The sequence below is a fragment of the Neopsephotus bourkii genome, unplaced genomic scaffold (genome assembly GCF_033783945.1).
Source record: "Neopsephotus bourkii isolate Nb327-2 ecotype Australia unplaced genomic scaffold, CSIRO-AGI_Nbou_v1 NB_1136, whole genome shotgun sequence".
Taxonomy (NCBI): domain Eukaryota; kingdom Metazoa; phylum Chordata; class Aves; order Psittaciformes; family Psittacidae; genus Neopsephotus; species Neopsephotus bourkii.
Window position 1 is genome coordinate 28,687 of NW_026901622.1, and position 19,133 is coordinate 47,819.

A 19,133-nucleotide genomic window follows, 5' to 3' on the forward strand; every position below is an offset into this window, starting at 1 on the left:
GAAATGGCAGCTACAAATAAAAGAAACTTCCATCCTTTTAAATGAACACACTGAGAAGTATGTCTGTCTTGGCTCAAACTGGGGTCTGATATTGCCTGAAGTAAGGAATACCTGAATGACACCTGCTCTTAGAGGTGGAAACTACAACATTCAAAATGTCTGTAAGCACAGTGCAAACCTTTTGGTTTTCTTTGAAGCTGAACTAAAGGTAGAACTAGAGCAGCTGGACATCTTAGAGAAAAGCAGCTGCCATTGCATAGTTGCTTTGTTGCTTTGAAAGCAAGTGACCATAAATAAATGCTCCGGTAAGAACAGATGTTTTGAACTACATCTCTTTTTTTTTATTGCAAAACAATTGTTACAGAAATTTCAGAAAGTTCTGCTGCAGTAATTGCCAACTTCTGCTTTTAATTACGTATCTAAACACAGTCTAAAAGTGCATTGTGAATCCAGTAGACCTTTGGAAACAACCATTTTCCCTAGTGATATACATTTAGAGAAATCATACTTGAAAAGCTTTATATTAGTAGGAATTTGTTTAAAATGACATTTTAATAATTTTTCTCCCTTTATAAATGATTGTTATACACTTACAAATGATAGCCCAAATAATAAATGATTAAATAGCTATTAGTATAGTATATTCCAAACACTGTTCCAGACAGCAGCAGCAGCATATAGACTCTCCTCATGTACAACAACTGCAGTGGTGGAAAAAAGATACAACTTTAACATAATTTACTCTTCTGCAGGCTTAAATTTCATTTCACAGCCAATTCTCACTTCTGTCCCTTTCTCTTCCTACCAAATACTAAAATAAACAAGAGTTATCACTTCCCTGCAGCAGAAACAGCAGCAATTTCATAATCAAACATATTTTCCTAATAGCTTTTTGAAATAAGTACTGTGTGGCTCTACAAGAGATCTGAAAGCATACAGCAAACATTAAAAGATCAGACACTGTTTCATAACTGGTCTGGCTCAATGGCTCAGTTATTAGGCATCCTACTTGATGATGACTTAGGATAATCTGTGTCATGACTCAATATAGAGTTAGAAACACAGAATAAACCCATCCTCTGACAAAATTTAGAGTACTCTATTGAAATCTGCAGTGGATTTTCTGCAGATTCACACCAGCATCACTAAAATCATAATTGTAGTTGATCTCAGAAGAGAAGCCTGTGTGATCTTTAGTGTTCAACCTGTGATTGCCCATAAAGCACGATAACTTTACTGGGGTGCAGAAACTCCATCCCTTCACATTCAACATTATGCTTTCATGCTTTTATGACAACGTGTGGCAAGGCCAGTGAATAACACCTAGAGGAATGAATGTTTTTGTTAGGTAAGCAGACACCCCCAACACTTTTATTTATTTCTATCCAGTTTGAATCATGCTGTTGTTTGAGGTGGACGAGGGAAAATTCATGCTAGGAAGCTTTCCCATTTCTTTTGAAGAAGGAAATCTATACTTGGTATCTTTTAACAGAACTGAAAACGTGGCCTTCGTTGAAACAGTTGTGCATATTTGTGCAAAAATGCAAATATACGGTAATTTTGTAAGCAAGTGAGATACATCACAACTACTTGAGTATTCCTAGGGAAATCCAGGAATGACCAGCTCACATCTTCCCTTCTGGTGATTATCAGATCCTCTTAAGTATCTAACCTGAGCAACATTACAAAACATTTATGCTTGTTTTGAAAATTTGTACCATGTGTTTACAGTGAATTTTGTTTCACTGTCTCCCTCTAAGCTAATACTTTTGACAACTTTTCCTCTCAGGACAGATACTTGGTTGCTCCAACTGCAGTCATTGAACTAAGGCTGTGTGCTGCTACCAGCACTTCTTTTCAGCAGGTATTTGTGTATTTGCATTTTCCATGCACTGGCAGTTCCTAAGAAATGAATCATTTTCTTCTCATACAAAAAATACACCTAAGATATTTATCCCCTGACAAAAGGCTATCCATTCCACAAAAGGTACAAATCAGGTTTGTTGTTTTTTTTTTTTTACCAAAATTTTATAAATGGAAAATGAAAAAAAAAAAAAAAAGGAATCTACGTCTGGAACCCAGAGGGATTTCCTTATGTGGACGAATGGACGTTTTGGTTTTTAATAATATTTTCAAATTATCCCCTCACTGCCATTTGTTAACTGGCACTTGTGCTAAGAACAATAATGTAGCACCTTATCTCTTCCAAAAAAAGAGAGCCAAATGTCTGAGCACTGCTGTAGGTTCGCATTTTGTGTTGAGTATTTCAATTTCATAAAATACAATTGTAATTTAAAAAGAATAAAAAAAAATCACTTACTTTGCTAAAGATCAAACATAATGGAAATAATGTAAACATCCAAAAGCTTGAATTCATTCCTAACTGGATTCATCTTTACAGGCAGGCAATAGCAAAATGTTAAGTCTCATAGTAGTCCAAAGAAACTCATGGAACAATGCATGCATTTTCATTGACACAAAAGAAGACTGGACTGTAAGGAAGAGAAACTACTTCAGTCATATCACACTGTTATTGTGAAAGAATAATGTGCTATAATCCAATACCTAGGACAAGTGTATACCCCAACTGCAGAATAGCATCACTTAAACTGGAAACAACAGAACAGATTACTATAGGAAAATATTTATAAAATATTGTACAACGCTTCCTCAGTTGACCAACATATGTAAACAAAGAGCTAAGTTCATTTGAGATTCAAAATATTATTAAAGTTCATTTATAATCTTTTGCATAACATGCCAGTTCATCTTTCACACTATCACAACTCACCTGTCAGAGCCCAAATTGGCTCATTAAAGGTTTATATATCAGCTCACACAGACATTTAAGTGGAGCTATACAGAGAAATGTGTGAAACAAACCAAACACGCACTGTGACCAGAAATGCATATTCCATATGTAAGCTAATAATTGGATAGTGGAACTTAATGCGCGATGCAACATGTGCTATTTTAATTGAATGTTACAGATCTACAAACAAGACCTCATAATGTGATATGAATACTGTCCTGTAACGTTCACTAATAGTACCACATGTCACAACTATACTGGTTTATATATGGGAGTTATGTATATATGTGTGTTTATATATATATATTTCATAAGCTATCCTTTGATACAGAATATGTCATATGGCACATGCTATAGCTACATGATGATGGATGGTAAGACTTCTACTTTCACTAAATGGTCGTAATGTTGGGAGTGGGAAATCTGGTCCCATTGCAAGGAAAGGGTGTTTAACCAACAAATTCAGAAAGGAGCAGTTTAATGCAATTTGTAAAAACTAGGTGAAGATAAAATAATCTAACATCCATCATAATATATTCTATAGACACCATATTGTAGAATAAATGGGAAACATTCAGAAGCAGTAGTGTTCCGACATCTTGCAATCACACTTTTAACATCTGATTTTACATTTTATAGATAATGGCAAATTTTAAGAGGTAAATAAAGTGTCCTGTTTCATTTTACCTGGAATGTGTGCTCCAGATCAATAAAGTGCTGCATCCTGAACAGCTTCTGGGTTTGGCAAATTCCTTTACCCTGACAAACTAAGCAATGAAATCTATTCCAGAGGACAGCCCTAAACCTTGAACTAATTCACTATGCATTGCTGAGGAATTTCTACTGAATCTGAAGTTCCTCTAGAGTCAGCCAGTATTACGGTGACAGTGGAAGAGTCCATGAACAGTTTCAGCAGACATTCGTAAAAGTAACAAAGAAAACAAAGTGAGAATATCCCCCTCTACTCACCAAGGATAGACATATTTGGAGAAGCCTTAGGAGAAGGCTGCTATCAAAAGTTGGCACATTTGAAGCAGATTGTTAAATACAAGTTCCTTTGCCCTAAGACATTTTGCTATTCAACAATCAGCCTGTCACAAGCATGCTTCATAATGCACAGAAAGGTTTCTGACCTTTCTCAGTGTTGCCATGTGACTGCAATGCTGCACATGGATGGCAAGGCAATTGCATAAACACGGTGTCTTGGTGGAGTTTAGCTCATTGAAAGCCTGATCAAACAGAAGAAAGCAAGGAACACGGTGGTGCAGGAAGTATGAAACAGATTGTGCTTAAAGTCCCCATGCTGCGTTTCTTTATTTCCTTAACTTTCCAATGTAGTGACTCAGGAACTAAATATTTTCATCTTCTTTGCCTCTTTTCTTGAGGCTGATAATTATTTTTATGTTTGGGTTTGTTGCCTTTCAGACTTAGCTCTCATATGGTGCTCAAAGTCTCCAAGGGTGAGCTCCCAGTTAGAAAATATCAGCCTGCATTTTCAAAGCTGCGTTAGAGATTTAGAAGATAATTTCCATTTAAATAATGGGAAGTATGTACTCCAATCACATGTTCATTTTTAATAACAAAAAGAAGTTCGTTCTACACACATGTCGATCTGTGTAGAGATGTTTTAATTTTTAATAGCATTAGCTTCAGCTCTTTACAAGCTTAGAAGTTGTGATGTTACAAAGGATATGAAATTTTAATTCCAGTTTCCGTTTATGCTTTTCCACCCTTCTCCTGTCTTCTGCATACTCTTCCACCTGTGACCACTGTGGTATCTTCTAATGAGACATTTGAAATTCTGGTTGACATTATGGACCCTTGGAAGATGTATGGGGTCAATGGAATTATGACTATCTTCAATCAAAAGCCATAACTAGATAGATTTTAGCCTACTAAAATGCACATTATGTAGTATGCTGCTGAATGGTGGAATCCTAGTCTCAACAGATGGCTTTTGCTGTTTACAGACATGTACAGTTTCACTTTGGTCCTTTAACTTACCTTAAAAGCATATACACTTTTTAGTGCTATCCAGTTCTCTGCCAAGAACATTCCCCCTTAACCAACTTCAGTCTAATTGCATTAATCTGGACTGAGACTGTTTGATACATCTTGTATACTTTGAAATGTTCAATAATGGCTGTGTTATCATGAAAAAAAAAAGGTGCATATTTTTAGGAATAATGTAAGTGAATTATGAGAAAAATTGGCAGCTCAAACAGAACAGCAAGAAGAGCCTGGCAGCAGCCTTGTGGACAGATCTCCCCAGGTTGTATACCTAATGAAATGGAGCAGTGAGAACCTGACAATATTACAGTGCTGTGCTCTGATCACCCTGTTCTTACTGTTCCATCACATCCTTTGATTTAGTGAGACAACATACTGATGACAAATGTGGTTAAAAAAATAAAAATATACTATTCCACTTAATTACATTCATCCTGAGCTTGCTCAGCTGCACTAGAATCTAGAATGCCTGTTTTATACAGGTTATCACCTGATATTTTAACATAAATCTTCCCTCCATTTAAGTTGCAGTACAAAAGACATTTCATTTCCCTTTCTGCTCTTGAAAATACAAACTTTTTGTGGCACTAGAAGTTGATACAAAAAGAGACAAGTGAACATTATGGTTGTTATCTTGTTCATTTTTCTTCATCTCCAGAAGTGTGGGATGCATGGGATTTGGGAGACTTTAGGTTTGTTTGCTGCCATTTACTACAGAAATATATGCTTTTCATCAGCCATCACAATGGTGAAACAGATGAAAAAGAAGCTGTGATTGAAGTTTAGAACATCTAACTTGTACATGTCTTTTGCCAGTTAATTCCTGCATCCTGAAAACTTTAATAATGATCAAAGACCTTAGGATGCTTTCTAATAAAAGGCAGATTTCTGAACCTACTAATTCATTTCTTGTGACTTCATAAAGGGGCTTGTTATAACTGCTGTTTACTGAAAACTTTATAGAGCTTTAATCCCTCCCTTCTTCCTTAAGTGCAAATGTCAACTGGGTCAAGATGCAGTAACTCAGTGGGCAATGCTGAGACCAACAATGTGCTCTCTTGACCAGTGCCTAAAGCCAACTGGAGTTGGCAAAGAGTGACAAGAGGGATTTTTTAAGTTCTGCTGAGAAAGACGGACTGGAGAGCAGGTGACCCTTGGACTGCTGGTGAGCTTTGTCTAGGCCTAGCTGTGCTTGTTTTCAAAGCTGCGGAAAGCTCCCATTCTGGACAGTCTCCTCATGGACACGTTGTCCCCCCTGCTCTCTGGCCTTGAGGACTTACTCCTCTGGAAGGGGTTTCGCGGGCCTGTTGCATTTCGCTGTCTGTCAAGTTTGTCACTGATAGAGTAGCTCTTTCGTGTGTGCTGTGCATATAACATGTTGGACTCCTCTGCAGAGTAGCTGTTAGCCCGCTCTATTTTAGGAATTGGGATGCTGTTGGGCAGAGCTCTTGTAGCATTGCCATCTTGAGGAGATAAGGGGATCCCCTTTTTGTCTTTGGCCTCAATATCCTCATGATCAGAACTCGGGTGGCTTAGTTCAGCTTCTCTCTCTGGGTGGCAACATCCCAAGTCCTCCACTTTGCCTCCAAGACTTCCCGGGAAACTGGCCCTCTCTGCAATGGCCTGGGGAGCACTCACACACCTTGTGTCAATACAGTCCGTAATACTTGTGTACTCCGCAGTCTTGACTGGGACACCAAGGCTGCTGAAGCAGCTCCGAGATGGAGAGAACATAAAACTGTGAGATTTCACAATTGGTGTTTCTTCTAGAATAAATGGAGTTGTAGCCAGATAACGACTGCTTTTAGATCGCTCTAAAGCATGATACAATGGAGGGTCTGAATCCCAGGGGATTTGACAATCTGTAATTTGTGAATAGTCTGAAGAAAATGCTCTTGTTTCTATTCCAGAGGTTTCCTCACAATCAAGACTCCTGCCAGAGATTTTTTCACCAGGTGTACTGCTAATGTACGCACTGTTAGCCAAAATGGAAGAGGCTATGTGAGCCTGCAAAGCTGCATCTCCGGTACCAAGAATATTTATGGAGCTGTCGAGAGGCTCCGTGTCAGAATGCATCTCATCCATGGCAGAAACGTAGATGTCAATACAAGACGAAGGCCTTCTGGAGTCTGGGGCAATTGACAAAGTGCTGGTAGGGGCTAAAGGAATCTTTCCTTCTTTTGCTATCGAGTGGGAACTGATAGCTCGATGCAGGCTTGGAGACCTTTCCTTAAAAATGCTTTCAAACTTTTCCAGCCCACACTTGTCCTTCATGTTTGTTGCATAGAAAGAGTGGCTTCGCATGCGGGGTGTGATCGTAGGAGATGTTGGGGACATGGATTCCTCTCCAGTGGGATCTATGCTTTCTTGAAGCTTGTAAGTATTTCCTTCCTGGCTATTGAAGCTACTCTGCCTCACAATGTAGGCTGCATCAGTACAGTCGGATGAGGTCCTGGATCGTATCTTGGTTGTCTCACCTCTTTCTATGCCAGTCAGTTTTTCTAGGGCGATCACCATTCGTCCCATCATATCTTCCAGCTGAGCAAGCCTAATGTCAACAGTCTGCAGAGATGCCTTCATGCAGTGCTCTCGCTCATTAACTTCTTCCAGTCGCATGGCCATGTTCTCTACCCTTAAAAAAAGAGAAGAATTAAACACATTAATTTCTACAAAGCAGTGAAGTTCAGCTAATAGGACACCAAACCAGACATGAACAAATAGGTCTTAAAATCCAAAGCCAGTCTACACTACCTTATCTGCTTCAAAACCCTGCTAAAAAAGGTTAAGCAAATAAATACTGCTTGCTCAGGAAACTGTTCCAGTGGGTTAAACCAAGGGTCTCTGCTGTGTAATGTAAAGGGAAATTTGGGTGTGCTGATGACACCAAGCTGTGTGGTTTGGTTGATACATTGGAGGGAAGGGATGCCATCCAGAGGGACCTTGGCGCTCTTGAGAGGTGGCAAATGCCAAGCTCATGAAGTTTAACCATGACAAGTGCAAGGTCCTACACCTGGGTCGGGGCAATCCCAGGCACAGCTACAGGTAGGGCAGAGAAGAGATTCTCAGCAGCCCTGCAGAGGCCTTGGTCAGCGAGAAATTGAACATGAGCTGGCCCAGTGTGCGCTCGCAGACCAGAAAGCCAACCATAACCTGGGATGCCTCAAAAGGAGCATGACCAGCAGGTCAAAGGAGGTGATCCTGCCCCTTTACTCTGCTCTCATGAGACCTCACTTCGAGTGTTGTGTGAAGTTCTGCTGTCCTCAACATCAAAAGGACATGGAATTGGTGGAACAAGTCCAGAGGAGGGCCATGAGGATGATCAGGGGGCTGGAGCACCTCCTGTATGAAGATAGGCTGAGAAAGTTGGGGCTGTTCAGCCTGGAGAAGAGAAGACTGTATGGAGACATCATAGCAGCCTTCCAGTATTTGAAGGGGGCCTATAGGGATGCTGGGGAGGGACCGTTCATTAGGGACTGTAGTGATAGGACAAGGGGGAACGGATTAAACCTTAACCAGGGGAAGTTTAGACTGGATATAAGGAAGAAGTTCTTTACTGTGGGGGTGGTGAGGCACTGGAATGGGTTGCCCAGGGAAGTTGTGAATGCTCCACCCCTGGCAGTGTTCAAGGCCCTGTTGGACAGAGCCTTGGGTGACATGGTTTAGTGTGAGGTGTTCCTGCCCATGGCAGGGGGGTTGGAACTTGATGATCTTAAGGTCCTTTCCCACCCTAATCGTTCTATGATTCTATGATCTTACTGTCATTTAGGCACCAGTCTAACTCTTGTTCTACCAACTTCTCCAACACAACAGATTAATGTTATTGCAAGCACAGGATATAATTCCATAGTTTATATATGGAAAGCAGTTGAATTTTTCTCATATTATTAGTTATCTGAGCTGCTATTTGATTCTATGATTCTATCGCAGGGACTGTGTTATTACAGAAACATCACTATGATTTGCTGCCTCTTTGCTGCCAAAACTTCTAATTAGTTTGTTATGAATGAATTACACTTAGAGCAGACACCACATGACGTCCAAAGTTGTTCCACAGGCAGGAACACCACAGCTACTTGCAGAACTAAATAATATAATGAAAGTGGTCAATGTGCCATAGAAGGTAGGTAACATCCCATTTTTTTTTTTTTTTTAATGGTGTTTGTCCCAGGGTAAAACATAGCTAGTGCTATGCGGAGCTAAGGAGATAATTTCTTTGTTCTCTGATTAGTCTTTAGCTCATCTATATATACATATGAGCTCATAAATACATATATATATAAAAATAAAAAGTATAAGCTATTATATTGAATGTGGGTAATATCAAGTAAAGTATGCATAAAAACTGCAGGGAGGAAGTTCTGATCCAACCATACACAGCCTAGATAAGGTACACATGCTAAGACTGCTCCATTAGTGTGATTGTGCTTTGTGTAGTCTGTGTTAATAGGTTAGGGATTGACATGATGGCTTTTAAAGTTACTTGTCAGCTACCTATTCTAACATATAAAGAAAAAGATTAAAGTATTATAGGTAATAATTTTATGTGTGACCCTAATTTAAACTTCAGTATACCTGATCTGCACTACTGGTCTGTCTCATTTTAAAATTTTTTTTGATTTAAAGGTGAATTTTGTACTAATTCATATTGATGGCTTTCAACCATTTCAATTTTCTGGTTTCTAACACATCTCTACTAAAGGCTTTATATGGTGTCCCCTAGTTTTACACAGTGAAAATATCTTCAGCACATATGAAATTTCTTCTTGTAATTATTTTCTCTGATTGTAGCTCCTGTGGCAGGCCAGGGATCTCCATTATCTGCCAAAATAGTATAAAAAGCAACACATTTATATAGTTATCATTGTGTGATTTTTAAGGTTACAATTCTGGTTTTCCCATTCCTGTAGACACTGAAAAAATGAAGAGAAAAATAACAGATACCAAATGGCAGAATTTCTACACTTTTCTGTTCACAAGTCTCTTACTCTCTGCCTGTTGGTGCAATTCATACTCAAATATTAATCGGCACCCTGTCAATCATAGTCAGGGTTTCTGATGAGATAAGTATCATCTACTAGTTCTAGCTTAATTTCCACAAGGACAACTGACCTGGAACTGGCAACACCATAAGCACTCTTTCTTGCCCAGAAGGAAACCAGATTTTAGCAATGAATGAGTACTGGGCAGCATTTATGCCTTGTTAATTAATGCACAGATAGTCAGCTGGTGAAACACTAAGGTCTGACTGCCTCAGGGTAATGAGCAACAGCAACCTGCCTGCGCAAGAAAGAAGCGGGAGGAGTGTGACACCACTCCCTACAGCAAGTCTCACATTCCTGTGAAATACAGGCTTTCTCTGTTGAAGATCACGAGTTTTGAAAGCAGAAGCACAGCAAATCCAGTGCAAAGAAGTAACTGTATTGCTGTCACCAGACTTCAACAGAAGAATGATCAAGTAATTACAGGTAAGAAATAAACTAGCAGTTTCAAAGAATCTCATTCTACTCATCATGGCAAGGGGGTTGGAACTTGATGATCTTAAGGTCCTTTCCAACCCTAACTGTTCTATGATTCTATGATCTTGCTATCATTTAGGCACCAGTCTAACTCTTGTTCTGCCAACTTCTCGAACACAACTGACTAATTTTATTGCAAGCACAGGATATAATTCCATAGTTTATATACGGAAAGCAGTTGAATTTTCCCACATGCTATTAGTTATCTGAGCTGCTATGTTATTGAAAACCATTATAATTTTGAAATATCTATCAGCTAGTAATTGAATGCCTCATCACACATTCATATTCTGTAACAACTGTTCCAAGGTGATGAAGAGATGCAACATTATGATTTTAGGGTTGTCCAGTCCTATGGAACAATTTGAGAAACCTCCTGGATTTTACTTGAGAATGCTCAGATTATGGCCAAAAAGAAATATTTGCCCAGCTAAAGCTACCCAAGAACTGGAATGAATTTATTACATTCTGTCATTTTGTGAAGGTAAGAAGCTAACTGAACATTTTCTTTTTTCTTTTTCTTTTTCTTTCTTTTTCTTTTTCTTTGAAAGATGTATGCAAGTGAAATAATTCTTAATACAAACATAGCCAGCTGAATCATTGTGCTTGGTTGCATATCTGGTATCTGGAATATGAGTACAACTGTCCATAGTGAAATAAGTCTTGCATACTGTATTCACATGAGGGCTGTACAATGCTACTGAATGCAACTAATGCATCCCAAGAAGAACCTAGAGTCATTCCTTGCAGGTACACATACATGTATTGTTCTGCCTTCCCTGAACATGATCTATTAGCTACTGATGGAGGCACAGAGTGTAAAACCGGTGGTATTGCTGGCCAAGATGAAGAGAGACTTCTGAGTTACATATTCTGTTGGTTGCTGTGGAATTATCACAGATGTGAGTGCATTGATAGCTGTGGGAAATTTATGTAGAAACTCAACAAGGTAAGGGATACTGCAGTCTGGGTTCAGAAACCAGAGTTACAAAGAAATGTGCATAGATAACTGAAAAATACGTAACTGTATTTACAGTGGGTTGACCCTGACTGTAATATTACTCACAAAGAGAAAGCCTGAGTGATGGTGATCTCCAATACCAAAGCTACTAGCTGAATTTAGTTATTTTTTGTTATATATATTGCATGTGGCCACTCCCAGACCTTTTAACTATACTTATTCTTTTAACTAGTGATAATTTATATTAATTTAATGTTCAGCTCAATCATTCATCACACAGAACAGCACCACACTCTGGGGGTAATCCTACTACAAACATAATAAAATCACATCAGCCAAACACTGTGGACATAAAAGAATATGTTCTGGAGAAACACAATCATAATCTAGTCCTCAAAAAGTTTTATGACATGAAATCTTTTATTTTCCCATATTTTTTTATTATCTTGCATTCAGTGAATAGACAGCTAGAGCTGTATTCCCTTCAGCAATAGTTTTGAAATAAATTCTATTTCAAAATAAGAATGACCAAGTTTTGCTTTGCATTTTTTGCCCCATGTGTGTTGGAGACAGTTTAAACCTTTTGGGAATCTCAAAATACCCATGTATGTTGCCTTCATTGCACCTGTGCTTTTCTTTACAGCAATATTTATCCAATGTATGAGAAAGCACAAGCCATCCAAACAGATGGAAATGAAAACAGAAAAAGAGGAGGCTACACGTAAAATGTGCATTAAACGTCTTCTCCTGAAGCTCAAAAATTCCGAATAGTGAAACAAGCCTAGGTTATCTGAAGACAATATTCAGTAACCAGGAAATAAATAAAAGGCCATAACTGGGAAGCTGGCAAAGATTTTATATTACTTTTGATGAGCCTTTAAAATTATGGTTTGGGAAATGATAGTTTTTGCTGGCATTCATTTTGGTTATATTTAACTTTTGCAGGTCAGGTCATCAATAATGTAACTGAAATAATGATTTAATTGGAGTAAGTCACTCTTTTCAGCAGTAGACCAATTAACTGAATGCTAGTTCACAAGTCTCTTTTGTGAACCTATGTCTATTTTTAAGGTATGATTTGTACTTCAAAATCCTTTTCAGCTGCTGCAAAGACTGTAGACAATGAAAGTCACTTACAAAGGTATCTACCCGCTTGTTATAAGTTTCTGTACAATGGTTTGATTTAAAGAAACTGCTGACAGCAGTTCTCAAGCCTGTAACAGGCCATTGGTATTTTGCCTGACATCTTTTGGTAAAGCACTGCTGATGCAAGTGGTCAGCCAGTTTTCTTAGATGCAGTGGTTTCTGCAGGCTAAGGACACTGGGTTGTCCTCACTGCTTTACCATGTGGAGCCTAAGACCACTTAACTCTGTGACCACAGAGAGATGCTGCTGGATTCACAGACCTTTCCTGCTGTCACTCTGCATATGTGGCCTAGCCCAGCAGGCTCAGTAATGGCCCTTTTACCAACCCAGATCTATTTCTGTGCACTTCAGCATGCCATCTCTGAACTCAAGATAATAACTACATCTTAATTCACATTGATCCTGTTAGTGTAATTGCACTGCAAACTATAAAGTGTTAGGGTGCTGTAGTAATGAACACCATATAGTACCAAAGATGACATAATAGCATCTACCCCAGCCAGATTATCTGCTTTTTAAATACTGTTACAATGTGATTCTGCTCCCTTTGGAATCAACAAGAGGTTTTGCATTGGGTTTGAAAGAGTCAAGACCTGTCCATGTAGATAAAATACCTTCTGAAGAGATTGTTTTAGTGGCTTCATGCCAAATCAAGAAAAAAAATGAATTATTTTTTTTATCAAATTACACATGCCTCTGTGTTGGTCAAAATATGCCACTGAAAACTTCATGGTGATTAGAAAGGAAGGCTCTCCAGGAAAAGTTATGATTTGTCTGCTGCACTGAAGTGAATTTGTCCAACTTTGTTTTCCTCATGGGTCTCTGGGAGATTCACAAAGATTCGCCTAACCTTATAAATGCAATTAGGGAAACACCTACATCTTTGTACTGCTTTGTGTTTTTCTGACTAGTCAATCACTTCATCTGATGTGTATCACTAATCTGCAGCTACTCCCATGTGCTCATGACAGATTCTAGTTAGTGAGCTACTCCACCAAGTTATCTGGACACCTCAGTGGTATTTTTTTTTTAGAAAAGTAAGATGATTGCTGAACCAAAAAGGGCCCCCACTGGATGCCAGGGTGAAAGTAGGAACTGAAACTTCTTGTAGGTGAGTCAGACAAGGTGCTGCGGTCCTGACACAGCATAGCCACTGACTGCTTAGCTGAAATTGCTCATTTACACCCAAGCCAGTGCAGCAAGTAATGGGATGTCCTGTTGTTTTCCTGAGCTCCTAATCTGTCTCTGGGACCTACCTAGGCTGAGCTTCAGAGCAAGGCTCTCTTTCCATCTCCCATTTCCCTTCCAGTGCTAGATCCCTCTTCCAGGAGTACCGTGTTTTGCACCTATGATAAGCAGATGTTCTTCCTCCAAGCAGGACTGGGGGCACTCTGATAAATCCATGTCTGAGTAGGAGCTGCTCAAGCAATAGGTGAGCATATCAGGGACACATGGAGGGAAGGTAGTGAGCAGTCCAGGTCCAGGTGCAGGTATATCACACAGGGATTGTCCAGGACATCCCTTTTTGATCCTGTAGCCTGCACCTTCCTGCAAATGGAAGTTCTTCAGGGGGAACTTCACTCACATGTGTGGGGCTTTCTGGTTTGATTTGAGATTGTGTAAAGCTGAGTAAACTGGACAGATGACTAAACTGATATCTCATGCCATTGTGCTTGGTGCCTGGTCTACTGCTACAGGCTAATGACATTAGGAGACTGTAGTCTTGCATCTTCTATATTTTCTTTATATCTTGTTTATCATACAAAGATGTCTTTACATAGAAACTATAGTGTAAATCTGGATTTTAAATATTTGAATGTTCCACAGGTTAAAAACAAACAAACAAACAAACAAATGGTTGAAGTTTTAAATTAAGAACACTTCAAGGAAATCTTCCCTGGCCATAACTGCAGGCAAAATGTCAGACTTGGGCATCTAGTTTTTAAAATGTGTGTTATTTAGGATACTTAGGTATCTCTGATTTCTCACTCATCTTTTAAAGTATTCCTTCAGATCTTTGATGCAGTTGAAGTTGCCTTATGTGGTAAAGTACTGCAGTTGGTTTGGCAAGGAAATAAGAGAGCTATTATGACTGGAGAAACTGTGTTCACCTGGGATTTAATTGCTGCAAGTACTAGTAGTGTGTTTGAGTCTGGGAGGGGCCCCAGTACCTCATGGGGTCGCAACCCTTGTCTTCCTTACACAGCTGGGGCATACTGGTTTCCACATTACGCTGTTGACTGAGCTAAATGGATTTTTAAAGAACTACTTCTCTGTAGGGCTCAGGTGCTTGTCTTCATTTAGGGTTCATAATCTTGAACTCTGTTCTGGAATGAGGTGCTTTAGGCTATTTATTTAAAATAGAGAAAAGGGCTTTTCCTATGAAGAAGGTCCAGCACAGAGTGCAGAGACAGACTGGACTTCAAGGCCTTAGGGCACTTCCCAAATATGAAGGTCTCAGCTGGATCACTTATTTACAGAGGCTTCAAATGTGCCTCTTTTTTCCATGGTCACCAAAAGGAAAGCTGCGGCCAAACAGAGATTTGAACCTGAATTGATGACTTTCAGGTTAGTTTTCTGACCACTAGACTATGAGAATATAAGAAAAAAAGGCACACAGTTGGATGACCAACCAATTTAGCCCATGATTTTGCTTTGAAATACATGTAATTCTTTTGCCCTTATATTCTCCAGTCTAAGCATTTACTGCTCAGGAACTTAATGGACTCAATATGATCTCGGTGTATTTTGCAGTCCTTACTGGATTTTTCTTCCATAAACTTACCTAGTCTCTGTTTGAACCCACATGTACTTTTAGCTGGCATCATCAGCTTTGTTTAGACCTTAGCAGCTTTCAAGAATTTGCTCTGTTCCACTACTTACTGCATGGAAAAATCACCAATTCTGGTTTATTTTGAACCTGGGATTCTGCTAGATTTATCTGTTGCTTCCCTATATCTTTTTCTGGGAGAGACAGCAAGCAATTGATTTCTAGTCATCTTCTCCTTGCACTCGTAATTATACAGACCTGTGTAATTTCATTCTTCATTTGTCTCTTCCAGACCAACCAGAGCTGAATTACTTGGCAATTCTTTAAGAGGAAGTCAGTACATGGCTTACTATATTTCCCCTCTATTATCCTTTTCTAAAATATGTATTTTTAGGACTGCTGTTTTCAGTAATGCAGATAATTAAAGGATTTTATATCTACTAATCCTGCTCTGGGACAGATTTATTTCAAAACCAAATTAAAAAGGTGTTTCCTTGCCTAGAGAAAACATTTCTTAGTCATAGCTTCATCAGGAGCAGTGCTAGAAGGCTGTGTATAAGGAGAAAAGTGTGAACATCTGTGTAATCAATTACAATGACAACTCACCTGAACTCTATATTCAGTTTATTGTGGAGTATTCAGGCAATGGACTATTCAGTGGTTCATAATTATTTTTTTAATATCTGACAAGATATTGCCCTAAAATATTTATGGGTCCCAGTACTACGAATCAAACAACAAACTCTGTCCTCAAAATTTAACTCTGTTGCTCAGCTGCCATGCAATGAAAGCATATAAGCACTGCAGCAGATTAACAGATTTATGAATTTCTAGGACTGATCAATTTGAAGACTAGCAACTTCCATTAAATTAACACATTACCCTTGTCCTCTGTGCATTTCATTGCTGTAGGTGAAATATCTATTTCCTTTTAAATTGATGGCAGAATCCCTATTGCTTTCAATGAAACAAACTTATTTAGCAAAGCTATCCTGAGACAAGACTGAATGGCTAGTAGGTCAGTGCTAAAGCCATAGTTTTAATTTAGGAACTCTCATTTACCCTCCCACTGTGTTCTGACCACTTGTGCCCCTAAGGTTGTGCTTTAAGAACTGAAATGTAAGGATAATTTGTGTTTCTCACTATGTATGTCAGTTGTGTTCTAATACAACTGGGAAGATTCATGTTTTCAAATCTTTGACAAACATTGGAATATTTGCTTTAGCACAAAAAAAAAAAAAAAAAAAAGAGAAAAGAAATTCACCACCTTTTATCATTCTACATTTAGTTAAGATATTAAAAATACCTCATATATTTCCCTTTTAAGAAGAAGAAAGGAAAGGTGAGAATGGCAACAGAAACACATTTCCAGATCAACTTATAGAAAAAAACAGAAAAGTGCACCTTTCTGAAGTGACACGGATTCTTTCATCATTGGAAGAATTGAATCTGTCATCCTTTTCTCTAAAATATTCTTCTATGCACTGCTCTTCAAAATCATGGACTTTTTTCAGTTCATCCTCAGTTATGAAAAGTTCTGTGGAAACAATGGGAAAATGTGAATTTGGTAAAGATCAACACATGAAATTAACTACATTCCTTTTATTGTGGAATTCATAGAATAAACTTTCAAAAGCAGGGTTCAAATTTATCTGGCATTTTAATTTAATGATCTGCTGGTATGAAAGCAGATAGATACAGCTAATTGCACTTGCATTTCCAGTGCCATCACATGCCTCCAGCTCTCTCCTCACAGAAAAGTGGGCTGTGGCATGGCTAATATTGGGAAGAGATGCATATCCCTAAGCTCTCTGCCTCTGGCATGTGCATTGGCGGAGGTGGAGATCTTCTACTTTGAAGAACTAGATAAGAGAAAAGGAGAGAAAGTGTTATCAAAATAATCTGTCAGGGTTTCCATCATGTCTAACGGGGCTCATATTAAAAGCGATTGGAAAAACTACTCCTCCAGTTTGAGTCAGTGTCAAGCAAAGAACTTGTGTCTACAAAGTAATTACTTCTCTCCATCTCTCAGATTATCCCGGCAAAAAGTGTTTTGGGCAGAATTATGTGGTGTTTGCTCAAAAAGTAGAATGAATTCTTCGTGTTTTCTAAAGTAAAACTGAGATCTGGAAGTGCAATGGACTGTTAGAAGAATCCCAGCAATAACAGATTCCTAGCAACAGCAAAATCCATGTTCCTTTGAAGGAACAAAGTGGGGAGCAATCCCAAAAAATCCCAGAAAAATGTAGCCTCATTAATACCTGAGGAGAGCTAAGGGTTGGGGAATGCAGGTGAAACTGATTCAGGTGAGATTTTTGCAGTTAAAAATAGTTTTCTGCTGGAAAGGTTATCAGTGTGCTGGACTTAGCCTTTTTTCATGTCAGACACTAGATATTACCAAGGGCACGGGAAAGTGCCACTCTGTGAATTGTCTAAAGCTTACTTAATCCATAGTCTTTCTCATCCGGGTCACTTTCATGCTTCCGCCATCTGCAGCAGAGGTGTTGGAATATCATAGTCATATGGCTGAAAATGATCAGAGGTGGTGGGAGAACAGGTCTTTCGTGAAATGTCATGATTAGCTGATACCTTTGAAACTTCCACACTTGATTGGATATGGACTTGACTTCAAAAAATGTATTGCTAGAAGACAAGAGGAGGAAAACAACAAAGATCGAAATGGTTTTGGGTACTTTGCCAAAGCTGATAGGACAGCACCTTCTCTAGACGTATTTCACTATTAGTGGTAAATGTTGCTTTGCAAAAAGAGGAACAAAAGAAAGGAATAAGTTTGTGCTTCAGGAAAGCACAGTGGCAATCAGTCATTTTGGAGTATCTTACCACTGTACATCTGCTCTGCACAATCACGGAGTCTTATAACAACCAAATGAGACAGGAAAGTATGTTTATTCTTGTTTTTCCTATTAGGAGTGAATGATGCTACAACTGAACTTTAAGTATTTTGGCTTCTCTGCCATGATTTCCATGGAGTCTCTGTTGTTGGAAATGAGACAATGTGAAGAACTTGGCATTTCCCTCTATACCTGGAGACAAGCTACTCCCTCTGTCCCTCTCACCGTCACATCCTCTGAAAACGGGTCTTAGCCAAAGTCTTCAGTTTAGCAGCCTTCTTAGGCTTTGGGTAATGTGCATCCCCCCAAGTCTGTATTTGCAGTATATCACTCACTTGAAAACAGCAATAAGCAGGTTCACCAAAAGGATGTTTGCAACCAAGAGGTAACAGGCCATGATGGCAGGAACAATCCATGCTCCTGTCTTGCAGGGAGGTAGCTGGATTATTTTGCCATCTTCTCTGGTTTCATTTTGACCACAAGGAGCTGGGAACGAGATGCAAAATGGGAATGACTCTTATTTTTTTCAGTGCATTTTACAGAAATATTTAGATATATATAAAGGTTTGCCAGCCAAAGCAACTATCTTCCAAATAATAATTACATTGATGCTCCCCTCTAAGAAGTCTGCACCTGGTATCACAGGTTTTACAAGCTACAGTTCTTGTTATTGTGTGCTATTTGCCATGAATACCAAGATATTCCCCTCAGAAATTGCAGGAGACATGCCTGGTGTGACTAAGCTAATGCATTTTAGCATACAGCTAAAATATCATGGTATTCCGGTAGTAACTAGTGCCTGTGCAAATAAAATAGTCAAAACATTTAATCCTGGAGAAACCTTAGTATTTTTTAATTGGTGAAAGTTCTTTTTTTTTTTTGATTGATATAAAAATGTGATAAATAGCATAAGGATGTGATAATGTGACAAACAGTATAAGGAAAAAAGAAGGACATGAAAGTAGATTAAAAAGGAGACATTTATTACTGTGTGCACTACCCTCAGCCCTTCTGGGACATACTCATAATGACCCTCTGCTATTAAGGACTTTTGACTGAATGCCTA

At 38.8% G+C, this 19,133-nt stretch overlaps 1 protein-coding gene across 1 annotated transcript; it reads right to left on the bottom strand.

Annotated features, from left to right (window-relative positions):
* Positions 1 to 318: 318 nt before the first annotated feature.
* On the bottom strand, positions 319 to 18,841 carry LOC133217344 (transient receptor potential cation channel subfamily M member 3-like). The gene is made up of 4 exons (XM_061362742.1): positions 18,403 to 18,841; positions 17,659 to 17,858; positions 16,620 to 16,752; positions 319 to 7,454 (listed from the first exon to the last, which is right to left on the bottom strand). Exons 1-4 carry the CDS (start codon positions 18,462 to 18,464, stop codon positions 6,005 to 6,007), a joined length of 1,845 nt encoding a protein of 614 aa, XP_061218726.1. The 5' UTR covers positions 18,465 to 18,841; the 3' UTR covers positions 319 to 6,004.
* Positions 18,842 to 19,133: the final 292 nt, after the last annotated feature.